This window comes from Polypterus senegalus, chromosome 10, assembly GCF_016835505.1.
Source record: "Polypterus senegalus isolate Bchr_013 chromosome 10, ASM1683550v1, whole genome shotgun sequence".
In the NCBI taxonomy this organism is placed as follows: Eukaryota; Metazoa; Chordata; class Cladistia; order Polypteriformes; family Polypteridae; genus Polypterus; species Polypterus senegalus.
The window spans coordinates 176,485,664-176,501,021 of record NC_053163.1 but is presented as its reverse complement, the minus strand read 5'-3'; the positions used below and the strand labels follow the sequence as shown (position 1 = coordinate 176,501,021).

The 15,358-nt window shown below is 39.6% G+C and overlaps 1 protein-coding gene across 8 annotated transcripts in view; it reads right to left on the bottom strand.

Annotated features, from left to right (window-relative positions):
* Window positions 1–15,358, bottom strand: part of lrrc7 (leucine rich repeat containing 7) — a 495,776-nt gene that overhangs the window by 154,491 nt on the left and 325,927 nt on the right. For all 8 annotated transcript variants that reach the window (XM_039767825.1, XM_039767819.1, XM_039767821.1 and 5 more), the window contains exon 8: window positions 7,404–7,467. In XM_039767825.1, the coding sequence (XP_039623759.1) occupies window positions 7,404–7,467 (64 nt within the window). The remainder of the gene's footprint in view (window positions 1–7,403; window positions 7,468–15,358) is intronic.

Genomic DNA, 15,358 nt, shown 5'->3' with positions numbered 1-15,358 from the left:
AGGGTGAATAATGAGCTCAGCATACCCACCACTGAGCCACTGTGCTGCCCTCCTCAAAATAAGCCTACTTTTTAATTAATTAAAATTTAAGTGGCAGTTTTAAGTTGCAATCGTAATGAATAACATGATTTTATTCATTCTACTGTATTGTGTTTGTATAACAGAATAAAAATCGAAAAGCGAGAGTCAAAATGCCACAACACTTGTTGTTATGCACATGTCAAAAGGACACAGGAAAAAAAATGTCTTCTTCCTTATTTCCTTTGGTCATCAAATGGCTTTGGAAAGTGTGTTTCATCTTGAACTTCTCAAAGGGGTTTGGTCTGCTTCTCCGACTCCACGTGCACACAGTCGGCCATGTCCACGCTATCACACACCTTCTGGAGTTCTGATCTGCCTGCCACAGACTCATCTCACACCATCTGCTGGGGGAGGTTTAGTGAAATCTGAAAGTGTTAGATGGATGCAGTGCTGCCGGGGATCGACATAAATGAAATAGAACAGTTGAAAGCAAAGATTAAACTCCCTGGAAAGGATCTCAGCCCATTTTATTAACCAATTCAGCACTGCTGGGCGGCGGCCATATGAACGGATCTCAGTACAGAACCACATACGGGCGTTACAACGTTCACAAGACCGTAGTAAAAGATTCTGACTCCTCAGTCTGCCTTCACCATAGCAACCGAACACCTGCTTTTTACACTATGGAGTGAAATGGAAGTCTTTGCAAGGCAACAAGAGATGGATATTTCAGAATGTTAGGATATGGTTGAATGGAAGTGAAAACTGGTGAAATAATCTTTTATTGTTAGGATATTTTTTACAAATCGAATATTAATTACACATTCATGTATTACACTGTTTGCAGCAATTGGGAAAAATAACACGGAAGCATGTGTATTCTGTACCCGCTGGGCATTGCTACCTGTCACACCTCCACTGGTGCCATCGAGTCCAGTGCAGGGAGTCATCTTTCACAGTTGTTTCTGCCCAGAACATCTCCATTGATTGGTCCCTACCGCTCCCTGCAGCTGACCATAAAATCCTTTATTATCCCATTTTGCATCACAGCCAGAAACTCCCTTGTCCCACCTCCTCAGCCAGTTTCTTAGGTAACCTTTTTCTGCCTGTGTCTAGTCCTTTTGAGTGGGTGAATTTTCCAAAGATGCTCAGCAGTCAACTGGACAGGCAGATGCTTGCCTTCCATCCTGTTTCTGCACTTTTCCTTCTTCCTCTCAAAGTCTGCCTTCATATCTACCTTTCAGTAAATGGTGAGCTTGACCATGACTACTGCCCTGGCAGAGGTGGACCACAGGACAATGTTTAGTCATAGGGAAGTTGTGACAGTCTCACATTGGAATTTCAGCTGTTAGTCCAGGTCCACTTTCATGTTCCACTTGCAGCCAGGCGTCAGGATAGGCAACTCTTTCTGATTGATGTGTTGTGTGCCAGAACCTTGCCTGATGAAGTGTATCCACCCGTGAGATGTTGACAGGCTGATCTTATTCACTTCACATCTGTGTTCCTCCAAAACCTCTACTATTTTTCAATGGACTCTCTCACGGTGCTATCAATACTCGCCCTGGATCAAAGCTGCCTTAAAGCCTAATAGTAAGGGCTTCAAGCTGGGGTTGTGGGCATCACAGAGGTGACAGTTATACTCTGAGCCACACCAGTTATGTACATATCTATCTATCTATCTATCTATCTATCTATCTATCTATCTATCTATCTATCTATCTATCTATCTATCTATCTATCTATCTATCTATCTATCTATCTATCTATCTATCTATCTATCTATCTATCTATCTATTGTGGCAGATAGCTGGGGCTCCTGCCAAGCCTGGAGAGGGACAATAACTCCCCCAGGACATGAGAGAGCAGCTGACCTGGTTGCATCGGAGCCACGGGAACAAAGCTTAGAAGCTCAACCCTGTTTGGACCCATAACCACCATAAGGGGCCGCCTCACTCCATTCGAGGAGTCTCAGTTGGGAGGCAGAGGGTAGAGCTAGCGGAAGAGGAGTGGACGCAGAAGAGAAGATTAGAAGAGGAAAAGGAGACAGAAGGAAAAGAAGGACTGTGAGCATTGTTGGGGATTTATGCATTGTGCGGTTCTGTAAAAACAAACAATAAAATTAAATGTGTGTTTTTTTGGGACTTCTATCTGTAGTCGGGCTGATCTCCACACTATCTATCCTGCCTACTATACTAAAATTAACATCTATCTATCTATCTATCTATCTATCTATCTATCTATCTATCTATCTATCTATCTATCTATCTATCTATACAGTATATAGTGCCCTTCATATCTATCTATCTATCTATCTATCTATCTATCTATCTATCTATCTATCTATCTATCTATCTATCTATCTATCTGTCTGTCTGTCTGTCCAATCACCTCACCATAGAGCTGGCTCTGAGACAATCACACAAAGACAAGAAACAACAAAAGAAATCTAAATCAGTCGAATCAGAAAGACAGAAGAGTGGGAGCTACTCATCTCCAGCTCCATTGACCCCTTTGGCTCTTTGGGAGCAGAGGACTGAAACGCATTCAGCAATTTAACAAAAAGCATCATGCTCTGATTGTCTGTAATGGAAGACCATCTTTTAAATGACACATTTTTTTTATAGAAAGACAGCCGAATTCTTAAATGGGACAATGATTAAAAAAGAAGCATTTGAAATGATAATTATATTTAATGACAATGATAGTTAAAATTTATGAGCTAGAATTTTGTTTCGAGGTATAATTAATTCAGGAGTAACCTTGAAAGAGTATGTGGAGTCTTTCTGCTTGGCCTCAATTAATGGGATCATTTCATCCAGAGGAATAAATAGTCAGAGATTATCCATTCATCTATTTTCAGTATCAATAATAGCTGAAACCGAGTGCTTTTAACATCTTTACTCTATGCAGCATTTTGTAGTTCACATATCCATTTATTCATTCATTCATTCTCTTAAGCCTAGTTTTCTTTTAAAAAGAACTCTGTTGAGAGCTGGAACTTATACTGGCCCCACTAGGAAGCTGACAGAAACCAACCTTGGCTGGGATGTCAGTCACTTGCAGGGCACACTTGTGCACATCACCACACTCACTCAGTCATCTACTAATCCATTCCTTTCTTGGATCTTCGTAGAACTGTAGACATGAAGTGTTTATCATAGCAACAAAGGTCATAATGCAGGAACCTGCCATGGTACCAGTTTGTCATCGGACACAAGAGTGTACGCGCTTGTCTCCTACTCATTTCATGGGCCTACTTATTCCAGTGGAGTAAAGCAGTAGTTAGCAACACTGCCTTATATATCAGTATCCTGGGTTTGACACTCAGCCCAGTTATTGTGGAGTTTGCACATTCCACCATGCTTGTATTGTTTTCTCTCTCCAGATACATTGGTTTTCTATTAATTTAAAATTCAGTTCCATTTCATTAAATTTCTTCCTATTAGGTGTACTTCCACTTATGAGTATAACACACCATATAATGGCTATAGGATATAGCGGGTTGGATAATGGATGGATGGGTATATATAAAATTCAACATCTGTTTGTCCGTTTTTCACGACATAATTACTTAATGGATTTAGATCAGGTTTTTTTCTATAATTTTCTTGAACAGTCAGGTTGATTTTGTGACTTCTCTCCTCGTGCTAAGTATCAAAGTTCACTTGCAGTAGCGTTTTCTTTACGTGAATCCAAGCTAGGGGGGCGGGACACTTCTCACTCAACTCCAGCCTCTGTTCGAGTTGCTCTACCTCTCACCATACGTTGGACCAGACCTCACCTCGGCCTTGCTAGCGATACTTGTTTGTTCATGAGACATTGTCATCTACCGATTATTAAGGAGTTTTGTTTGACATTTTTGAGAGAAATCACAGCTACATGTGTTTTAGAGGGTAGCTGCCGATTGGCAGAGATATCACAGCCACGTGCTCTCCCGTCAAAGCTGAACATGATCAGATACAGTACAAATGATAGACGTTGGAGCATACCTACCTTTTGCTTGGCCAGAATTACATTATTTTTTTTTATTGATTTTTAAAGTTTGTCTTGTTTCACTACTGAGTGGGCTGAGCTGTGGGGGACAGCTATTATATATATATTATATATATTTAAGTGCCTTGAGCATGGGAAAGGCGCTATATAAATAAAATGTATTATTATTATTATTATTATTATTATTATATACAGTATATATAATATATAATATATATATATATATATATATATATATACTGTATATATATATATATCAATTTAATTCTACATAAACACAAAACATGATGTGGTATAAGGGAAATGATAGCAATGTAAAAATAGAAATTTTAAAATTGTATTTTAAATGAGCCCAATATGAGTGTGTAAGTGGCCTGTGCTGGGCTAACAACCTGCCCAGGATGAGATTCTGATAGGCTTCATCCTCACAATAACAAGTTGGTAGGTGGATAGATAGATAGATAGATAGATAGATAGATAGATAGATAGATAGATAGATAGATAGATAGAAGATAAGCACTATATACTAGATAGATAGATAGATAGATAGATAGATAGATAGATAGATAGATAGATAGATAGATAGATAGATAGATAGATAGATAATCAAAAGATTTTTTTAAAACATTAGAACAATCTAGACAAGAACCTGCCATTCAGCTCAACAAAGCTGGCCAGTCCTGTCCACTTAATTCTTCTAAATAAACATCAAGTCGAGTTTTGAAAGCCCCTAAAGTCCTACTGTCTACCGCACTTCTTGGTCACTTATTCCAGGTATTTATGGTTTTCTGTGTGAAGAAAAGCTTCATAATGTTTGTGTGAAATTTACCCTTAATAAGTTTCCAGCTCATTTTAAAGTCACCGTCTTTATCCACTGGACTAATTCACGTCATCATTTTAAACATTTCAGTCAGATCTCCTCTTCATCTTCTTTAGCTTAAACTGTAAAGGCTCAGCTCTTTTTATTTTTCCTCATAACTCATCCCTTGTAGACCTGAATCAGCCTAGTCGCTCTTCTATGGACTATTTCTAATGCTGTTATGTCTTTTTTTGTAGCCTGGAGAGCAAAACTGCAGACAGGACTCCAGATGAGGCCTCACTAGTGTGTTATAAAGCTTCAGCATAACCTTCTTGGTCTTGTACTCCACACATCAAGGTGCTATATAACCTCAGATTACTTTTAGCCTCCTTAACTCAATTCAATAGAGTTACCCCATGTGAAGGGGCGTTGTGTTTGTGCATTACTGTCATTTTCTGGAGTTATTTACTTAACAATATTTTAGCCAGAAATACACATGCTTTTCACATTGTGATTGTACAGCTGGATGACTTGACATGTGGAGTATGACACACGAGAAATGTGAGATGTTTCTATTGACATTTTTGATATTGATTACATTTGTTCTGTGTTGGTCACCATCAGCTGCTGTTCTATCAGAAACATTGTTTGTCTTTTCTACCACGAAAAATTGAGATAAAAAATTTTTCTCAGTCACAACTACCAAATACATGGTGTAAGTAACATATAAAAATGATATCTTTTCTGGTTTGAGTACTCCTGTAAAGGTCCATTGGCCCGATATAATATGAAATGAAAAGCCGTGAAACTCAAATAACCAGAAGCCTTTAGAATTATAAATAAAGGAAAGAATTGGGATTTGGATAAAACCACATTTTAAGGAAACCCGAAGGGGTCATTGAGTAAACTGCACTGCAGTGGAATCTGCAGATCACAGAGGAAAGGCCAGATCAAAATGAACCTGGAAGGGGAAAGTTGTGAAAGAGAAGTAGAAGACAAGAAAAACTTGTCAAGAACTTAGAAGAAAAGCTGAATATAAAAAGAGATAGAATTTACTTCTGGATGCCATTAGGCCTATCTCATTTGTTAGACATCTTATGTTCTATGTTCTTTTGTGTATTGCCAGCAACAAGATGAACAGACTTACAGAAAACAGAAAGATCAGGAAATTATATATTGTCAGACAAAGCAAAGGTCGAAACCAGAGAAATAAACTGATCATTTTTGCCAAAGAAAAGTCATTTGCCAGAAAGTCAGAGCTATTAAGGTATCCACAAATTTAGACAGTGAATGTTAAAGCATTTCATTGATGACATGATATGGTGCAACATCCTCTAGCAATTCCTAGTTGTGTGCTGGAAACAGGATCACAAAATGATAACGTCCATAAATAAAACAAAATGGCACCATGTTAAAACAAGATGGCTGAAAATTTCTGCCAAATGAAAACAGCTTTCAGCAAGACAATGAATTTCCTTAGGTGAAAAACATGTTTCTACCTTTAAACACACATAGAAAAATGTATTACATTCAGAAAAAATTAAAAACATAACAAAATTATTGCATATTCCCCAATAGGAGTGAAAAAGCGATGTTTGATAATGCTTATCAAAAGAAACTGACACTTCAGAAACTTGGCTTTACAAATGTACTTTTCTGTTCATTACTTTAGTTAATTTTGTTCCACATAGCAGCAAGAAAGTGGCTTTCGAGCGAGGAGATCCCAGTTACTCTTACCAATTTCTTTAACATTAAATGTTATTTGGGGTTTTCATGGCATTCCTTGTGGAAGGCCTGCAAAACCCTTGGCATTATTGGGGCAAGCAGGGTAAGAGACATCAGGAATAACTTGCAGGCTGCATAGAAAGCCTTCTGGTGACTCTGGATGAAGGGAGGAGAACCATGGGGGCTGAGGACTGATCAACCTCAGTTGGGTCATCGGGAAGAAGGTGTAGGAAAGTTTGAAAGAACCGAAACACCTAATGATGCCAGGTTCTATCACTGAGGATGTGTCCAAGTACATGCATCAGAGTTTGTGTAACTTTTTCAATTATACTCCTTACCCCACATACAGTACCATAATGAAAAAAGAATGTTTGGAATAAATGAGGGGACTACATAAACCTCTAATTAACATATTCCTTCTTTTGATACTGATATTAATGTTTAATATAAATAATAATTTAACTCTGCTGTGTCTAACATCCATTCATCCATTATCTAACCCACTATATCCTAATTACAGGGTCATGGGGGTCTGCTGGAGCCAATCCCAGCCAACACAGGGCGCAAGGCAGGAAACAAACCCCGGGCAGGGTGCCAGTCCACCACAGGGCACACACACACACACCTAGCACACACCAGGGACAATTTAGGATTGCCAATCCACCTAACCCGCATGTCTTTGGACTGTGGGAGCAAACCCACGCAGACACGGGGAGAACCCGGGAAGCAAACCTGGGTCTCTTTACTGTGTGGCAGCAGCGCTACCACTGTGTGTCTAACATTTTATTAGCAAATGGAAACAACTATTAACACATGACAGAGAAAGACTTGAGGTAGATGTCTTCTGCAGTGCGTTTTCTCTTACCAGTTCGCCGAATTCATTATTACCCAGGTCTAAACGCTCCAGCTGTGTCAGTCTGTGTATTGACCTGTATGAAGTGAGAAAATCAAAGAATTAGATTTCATTCTAAAGAAATACCATTAAAATCAAAGGAGGTGCAGAAGTAGCTTAAAACGTTTGAAATTAAATGTGTTTTTAATCTGCACTCTTAGTTATTCTCCCTCAAACATCCTCTATTATCCTGCAGAATTTTCTAAAAGTAATTGTTCAACCACATAACATGAACAGGATATTCTGTTGTAGCCTACCCTAACATCTATTAATCTTTAGATCATCTTCATAAACCTTTGTTTGATACATAAAAATCACAATTTCAGAAGTGCATTTGGTATATGCAGTGAAAATATGCAATATGTGGCACTTTTTTAACATGTTTTTCAAGTGGAGTAGTTTTAAGTCCTGGGGTGTCCAGGGTAAGGTGTAACGACAGGTCAGAACCACTGCCACATGTCCTCCAGTCCTTGCATTTGTGGTCTGACAGGTACGTTTTCATATGTTGCATTAGGTAAGATTGAAAGTTTGACCAACAAATCAGCACACTGTAGACATCGAACCAGAAGATGTTGGTATGGTGGGAGCAAGGCTGTCAGACTAAGCATTCATTCTATTTCTCCATCTTTATTTACAGTCAAAAACTGTCAACCAAAGGAATGAAACAGTGGCTAGAAATGTGAGGTTAGGAGTTTAACAGTAGTGAGGGACCTTGGTGTAGAAACACTGCTCCTCTAGGCAGAGAGGAGCCACTTGAAGTAGTCTGGGAATGCAATGAAGATGCCTTCTATGTGCCCCTACTGGCGGTGTATTATTACTATTATTATATTTATTTGACAGACGCCTTTATCCAAGGCCACTTACAAAGAAAGTTATAATATACACGTGAATGTTAGAAGGTGTAGCTGCGTCTTTTCCAATTTCCCGAAAATCGAGCTGCTACTGAGTTGACAAGGTAGGATCAGCATGAGTCAAACATGTAATGAAATAACTTTCTCAGTGCAATAAAGTTTGTTTTAAAAATATTTAGTTAAAATTCAAAGCAAAACAGTTCACTCAAAAATAGCGAAAAAAAGTTATTATGCACACAGAATTTAAAGGCATAAAAGGAGGAAATGTTTCTACTATAAACGTAGCTTTATCTTGTTAAACTTAAGTTACTTTCTATATTTAAAGGTTGAGTTATTTCTCTATTGCAGACTTACATTTGCTTTACTTATTACATTCAGTAGGTTCGATACGTACGGCACTTTCAATATGGTCAATACGATACGTTACGGGATACGCTTTGAAAACTGTTTGCCCTCAATGCCTTACCAACTGCAAGGCAGATCACAAACTGGGGTTAATCTGTAGTCAGAGGGACACAATATAATTAGAATATTGCGTTTCAGTTTCCCCTTTGGGGGATATAATAGAATCTCCCATAGACTATGCATCAATATATAGGCAAACTTTTTAACATGACTAACAGAATACTTCAATCAATTTAACATAATCTTACTAATTAACAAATGGCTCTTACACAATGTGCAAGGATCAAAAAGTCAACAGATGACAAGATAAAAACATCAAACAAGAGTTATATTACTACTAGATAATTATGTTAAAGTGCATCTAGAGTAAGACAGACATCAGTACAACGATTGTCTCGCTGACATACAATATATATGTCTGGAAACAACCATGAGTGAATTTTACTTAAAACTGGGTGGGAAAAATTAGAGGGCACATTTCTAAACCAATCTAACGCCTCATGAAGGCGGCGCTCAACGTAGGGGCGGAGATTCTGAACTGCCACAATCAGAGGTGCTTTTGTTAATCTGGTGGAACAGATAGCAAGCTTCCGTTTATGATGAACAGTTGAAAAGTCTCCTAAACAAGCCCTATTAGACATACAAATGTGTGTCACGTGTGCAAAGAACACATGGCACATTTTAAAAATAAACATAGCGTGATTCAAGAGAAAAACCTTTGTGTACCATTAGATTATACCTTGGCATTTGAAGATATCAATGGAGCAATGGTAAACATGAACAACATGTTGTAGGATGTGCTGTGTGTACTCTCTGCTCTTCGGCAGATCATTATGACGATAGTATAGGAGTGGATGTAAGCTTGAAAGACTTGACAGCTATATTCATGAAAATATGAAGTAAACGGTATGTTACACTCCGTCAGAAGGACTACCGTTAAGAGAGCTGATAACGAAGAGCCACCGGAGACGCAGATTTCAGCACCCAAAACACCTGAATCAACAAGTCTGCCTAACAATACTGGTGAAGCATGATGAGGCAGCACAACATTGCCATCTAAATGGGTAACTAACATTACAGTCTAACTGGAAATGCAAACATGCCCTGCCAGAATATTGCCACAGCATTTTAACATGCAGTACACACATAGACCTCAATGCTTATTGAAGCAGACAGAGGCACTTCTCAGCCGTGTCTGTCTGTCTGTCTCCACAGTCCCAGCACTCTTTACAACTTATAAATTAATTATTAAACTTCAGTTACCTTGTGCTACTGACCTCCTGAATGGATAACAGCAATTTTAGCTTTTTATTCTCCCTTAGTGTAAAGCCTTTTTTTCAGCTTCTTTTTGCTCTGCGGTGGTTTCAAATGAGCAAACTGGAGAAATTGGTGGTGCGTGTTTTAGGAAAAAGTCCTGTGGGCATCACCATTGCTGTGGCAGATTTCACCGCTATTTACTACAGACTTTTTAACGGGTTTTCCTCAGATGTGTATCCTCATTTGAGAATCACATCTGGCCCCGTGTAACTAGTACAACAGCAACTGTAGAAGAGACATGAAGCAGATCAAAAATATTTATAAAAAACACTAGCAGTGTAAGCCCATGCTGTAAAAAGCCCGGGCTCCTAAAAACTACTGCAATCATCAGAAAAAAAAAATTGAAATGCAGAGTCGGCGGTTTCGTTTTGCGGACATGCTCGTCCTCCTCGTCTATCAGCGGCTAAGTGAGTTTCTCTCTCGTTCTGTCTCGTTTCACTTTGGCAATAGAGTTGCTTTCTTTCAGCTTCATTCTGTAGCCTCGTCCTTTTTTCTTCTCCCGACTCATTAACTTGGGGCCGCCTTGCCGACGTTTTGAGCTTCATGCTGTAGCCTTGCACGTCCGGGCTGGACAGACAGACAGACACACTTCCACACGTAGACGTTTATATATAAGATGAGTACATTGGGTGCAGTTCGAATAGCCAAGGGGAGATCATTTCACAGCACAGAAGCGAGGAATGAGAAGCACTGACCAGCCTTGGCACATCTGGCAAGAGGAGGGATGGTCAGCAGATAGGCAGAGGCAGAATGGAAATACAGAGACATGTGAAGAAACCAAAGACTGGAGATCTTGATGGTAATGTTGAGTCATGGGATTAAAGACCAATACCCCTCATGTAGGATTTTTGCTGATGACATTGTGTTGTGTAGCACCAGTAAAGAAGAATAGGGAAATGCTTCAGAAGACAGAGGGTTTGAAGATAAATAGTAAGAAGACAGAATATATACAGTTTAATGGTGATCAGGAATCGGAATTTATTGTGCAGGGAGAGCCATTGAAAAGAGTGCATAAGTTTAAATGTTGAGGATCAGCAGTAGCCCAAGATGGAAAATTAGTTGCAGAGATAACTCATAGAGTGCATTGTGAATGGAACAATTGAAGGAAGACATCAGGAGTATTGTGTGATCAAAGAATTAATGTGAAGTTAAAGGTAAGGCTTTTAAGGCAGTGGTAAGACCAGCACTGATGTGTGGAGCTGAGACATGGGCAGTGAAAGGAGCACAGCAGGAGAAGAAGTTAGATATGGCAGAAATTAGAATGTTGAGATGGATGTGTGGAGTTACACAAAAAAAGACAGAATAAGAAATGAGACAATCAGAGGTACAGCAAAAGTGGGAGAGACATCTAAGAAAGTACAGGAATGTAGGCTGGGCATGGGATGAGGAGAGCCAACCAATATGTGGCCAAAAGAGTGATGGGAATAGGAATACAGGGGAAGAGAAAGCAAGGATGGCCAATGCAGACTTGGATGAATAAAGTTAAAGAAGATCTGAAGCAAAAGAGCTTAACTGAAAATGTTTTTTTTTTTCTTTCATTTTAAACTTTTCATCTTGTCACGCATGGACATCTGAGAAGGTCGTTCAAGCAAATCGACTCCACATAGAAGTGGGCAAAGATGAAGAGGAAGAAGAAAAAGAAAGACTGGTAGATATTGAGGAGTAGAACCATCCAGAGAACGCTAAGTCAAGACAAGAGTTTTGAAGTGGATCCTTGCGGCAACAGAATTCAGTCACGAGATCGAAGCAGAGGAGTACTAGGAGTGAAACGAGGAACAGAGAACACCAATCGAGCCATTGCATTCTGGTGATGCTGGAGAAGTCAGATAGCAGATGAAGGAAGTTGTAATAGTCTAGCGGAGAGAAAAACAAGAGCCAGAACAAGAAGTTGCGTGGAATAATTAGGAATGGAGGGTTGGATCTCCTGAATATTAAGAAGAAAGACACTACCTGATTAGATCATTGAAGAAATATCTCTATATATATAAAATCCAACGTCTGTCTGTCTGTCTGTCTGTCTGCTTATCACAAGAGAACTACTTAACAGATTTAGATTGAGTATTTTTCTATAATTTGCTTGAACATTCCGGTTGATTTTGCGACATTTCTCATTGTGCTATGTATCAGAGTTCGCTTGAGGTACCAACTTATTTGCTCAAATCTGAGAGACACGCAGCGGGTCGAGGGGAAGGAGGCGGGGCCCTCCACACTCACACACCAGCCTCGGAGCGTTACTTACCTTTGCTTAGCTAGTGAATGAGAGAGCTACTTATCGGATGTAGATTGGGTTTTTTTCTATCATTTGCTTGAACATTCTGGTTTATTTTACGACTTCTTTCACCGCACTAAGAATCATAGTTTTGCTTGCAGGATTGATATATTTGTGCTAATCCAAGACACAGGCTGCGGGCTGAGGGGAGGCGGATGTGTGACGTCAGGAGCAGGGAGCTGGACATAGCCTTCCCCACTGTCCTGTTTTATTACCACACGGGCGGAGCTGCGGGGCACAGCTAGTATTCTATAAATGAAAGTAAGAAGCCCAAAGTCATGCCGAGATTCCTGACTGTGACTAATGGTGAAAGGGTTACATATTCAAGAGCAATGCTTAGAGAGAGGTCTACAGACATAGAATCAGAAGGCAAGTACAGGATCTTTCAACAAGACCCACTGGGAGAAACTTCAAGAGAGATTCTACTGTGTCTCTGAGACAGCCTGAGCACAGCTCAGAATTTCCCATAAGGAGCTGGTGTAAGAGATGTCTGGTCAAGTCAATGCAATCTGTTGTCAGTGTGACCCTCATTAGACAGAAAATGAGATGCGATGAGATAAGAGATGAACAATTTGTGCAAATAGCAATTTTCTTGTCAGCTGTGGGAAGCGGGTTTCTTAATTTTTCTTTAATTCCTTTTTTTATTTAATAACTGTGCCCTTTTTCACATTGCCTGAGGTTTTTATCATTCCTGACTTGCTTTTATTCATCTCTGAAACATCAGGGGAGCTAATTTTCAATCTTGAGTGCAGTGATGAGTTATTAGTGATGTTCACATTCTGAACACACACATTTTAAATACAGATTCTCAGCCCTTTGATGGCAATGCCACACTGAGATCAAAGCATGAAATCATCAAGCGAATTTCTAATTACATGATGCGGAGGCAAGAAGTGTTCTTGTGACATGTTAAAGTAGGCTGCTTGTCTGCAGGCCATCCTTAAAAAAAAATTCATTCATAATCTGATACGTACCGAAAATGCAGACTTTAGTAAGCAACTTGGTCCTTTGGCCATTGCAAAGTATTATTTTCAGTTGGACTTTGTTGTGATGTGGGATTTTGCATATAACTTGATAAATGTTTTCTATGCCTTTATTTATAATTTAGGCAAACCAATGTAATTTAGAGGTATTCATGTTTGCCTTCCCAAACCCCCCTCTTTTTATGACTGTCTCTTTGTAATTTTATGACAGGATTTGGGGGGATGTCTGAAACCAGTTTTCCCCCACACAAAGCCAGGTTAGCTTAACATATGGTCTTGGGGGTTGAGGTGTTAAAATGTACTATTTCTCCCATTGGTCTGAGATATGGCTGTTTGGAATTGGCTTGTCTCAGAGGCCTTTAAGTACCATGATGTCCTATTGGTTCTAGGAATTGGAGAGAACATCTATAAATGTACTTGCTCAACCACATTCTCTCTCTGACCCACATATGATGAAGAAGCATCTCTCTCTCTAACCAACATATGATGAAGAAGCATCTCTCTTGCTAACCTGTGATGATGAAGACAACACAATGAAGAGCACAGCTCAGCAGCCATATTGAACAGACATGTGGCTGAAAGCTGAGCACCAATGATGCCTTAACTAGAGACATTTTAAGTAACTACAAGTCTGTGTGCCACCTGAGTTACACATCACCATTTTATCAGGTTGTATGGTTGCCAATATTCAAATGTACTTTGCATTTTGTTATTATTTATGAATATTATCAGTAATACATTATTTTATGTGTAACTTAACTCCTGCTTGTCTTTTTACTACATCTAATTGCCTGAGTTTATAGATATAGAAGGGAAGGTGGGGATAAGTTATATACGGTGGTAAGTCTGTGAGATTAGGCATTCTAAGGCTACATCTTAATAATACAATAGGGGAAAGTAGAGCAATACATATATTACTCTACCAAGATAAAACAGACTTGTACAGCAGATGTACAAGGCAACCATGGTGTCGAAGTAAAAAATTTCACATCTATGTGGTTATGCATCTGCGCTGGTTCAAATCACGTTACTGCCAGAAGGGATCCTACTCCAGTGGGCTTTTGAGGAAGGCCCTTAACCTGAAAATTGCTCCAGGGGCACTGTACAATGGCTGACCCTGCACTCTGACCCCCAAAGGTCAAATACAATTTCCCCACTGTGTGTAAATAAATTGATAAATATTTTGTAGGTCTTTATTTGTAACTTAGATGAATCAATTTAATATTAGTGCTTCATTGGTGAGAAGCTTTCATGTTTAGCTCTTTTTTAGGGTGGATGTCGACTTTTGTCGAAATTCAGGGGTAGAGGACGGTAATCAGCCGTAAAACTCACCGTTACATTTTAGTTCGACTCTCTTTGCTAGAAGGAAAGTTAGCTTCGTTGGTTTACCTGCATATGCGTGAGTAGCGAAGAGCAAACGACCTCTAAGATGGCAGCTACATCTGGCGAGAGACTAAAGCGAATGCGCAAAGCAACACTACGACATTTTGTGTATTATCGTCGAATCAGACTCTGACTTGTTGGACTCTGATTTTGATGAAAGTGATTTGAAGATGGAGATTGAAAACAAAAGTGAGGTACCAGCAGCTGATCGGTCCCCAGCTGTTCGTGGTGCTGAACACGCTTGTGTAGCTGATGCGTCTACGTAAACGTTCGCCTGGGAGGAGCGCCACTTACAATGACAAGAGGTATAAACCAGACTGTGTCACACTGCTACAAGAAGACAGGCCAGGCAGCCGGTCCGCCACGCATTCCTACCTGCCATCGAGCTGCCCCTACACAGCCACCAGAGACCCTGAACAGGCGTCGACTGCAGCCACAGCAACAGACGTTTTACGTTGATTTACATGTGAAACCTTTGCTTTGTGTGCTTTTCAGAAAAGCGAGTTGCCTGCAAAAAATATTCAGCCCTCAAAGAGTTAACTAACCACCACCCAAGAGTGGTGTTTGGGGGTAACAAGTGGGGTGATCGCCCCAGGGGCCGTGTCTAAGGGGGCCCCATTTTTGAGGTCTGTGTGGCCCGTTCGAGCGGATTTGTCAAGTTATATTGTCCAGTATATATATATATATATATATATATATATATATATATATATATATATA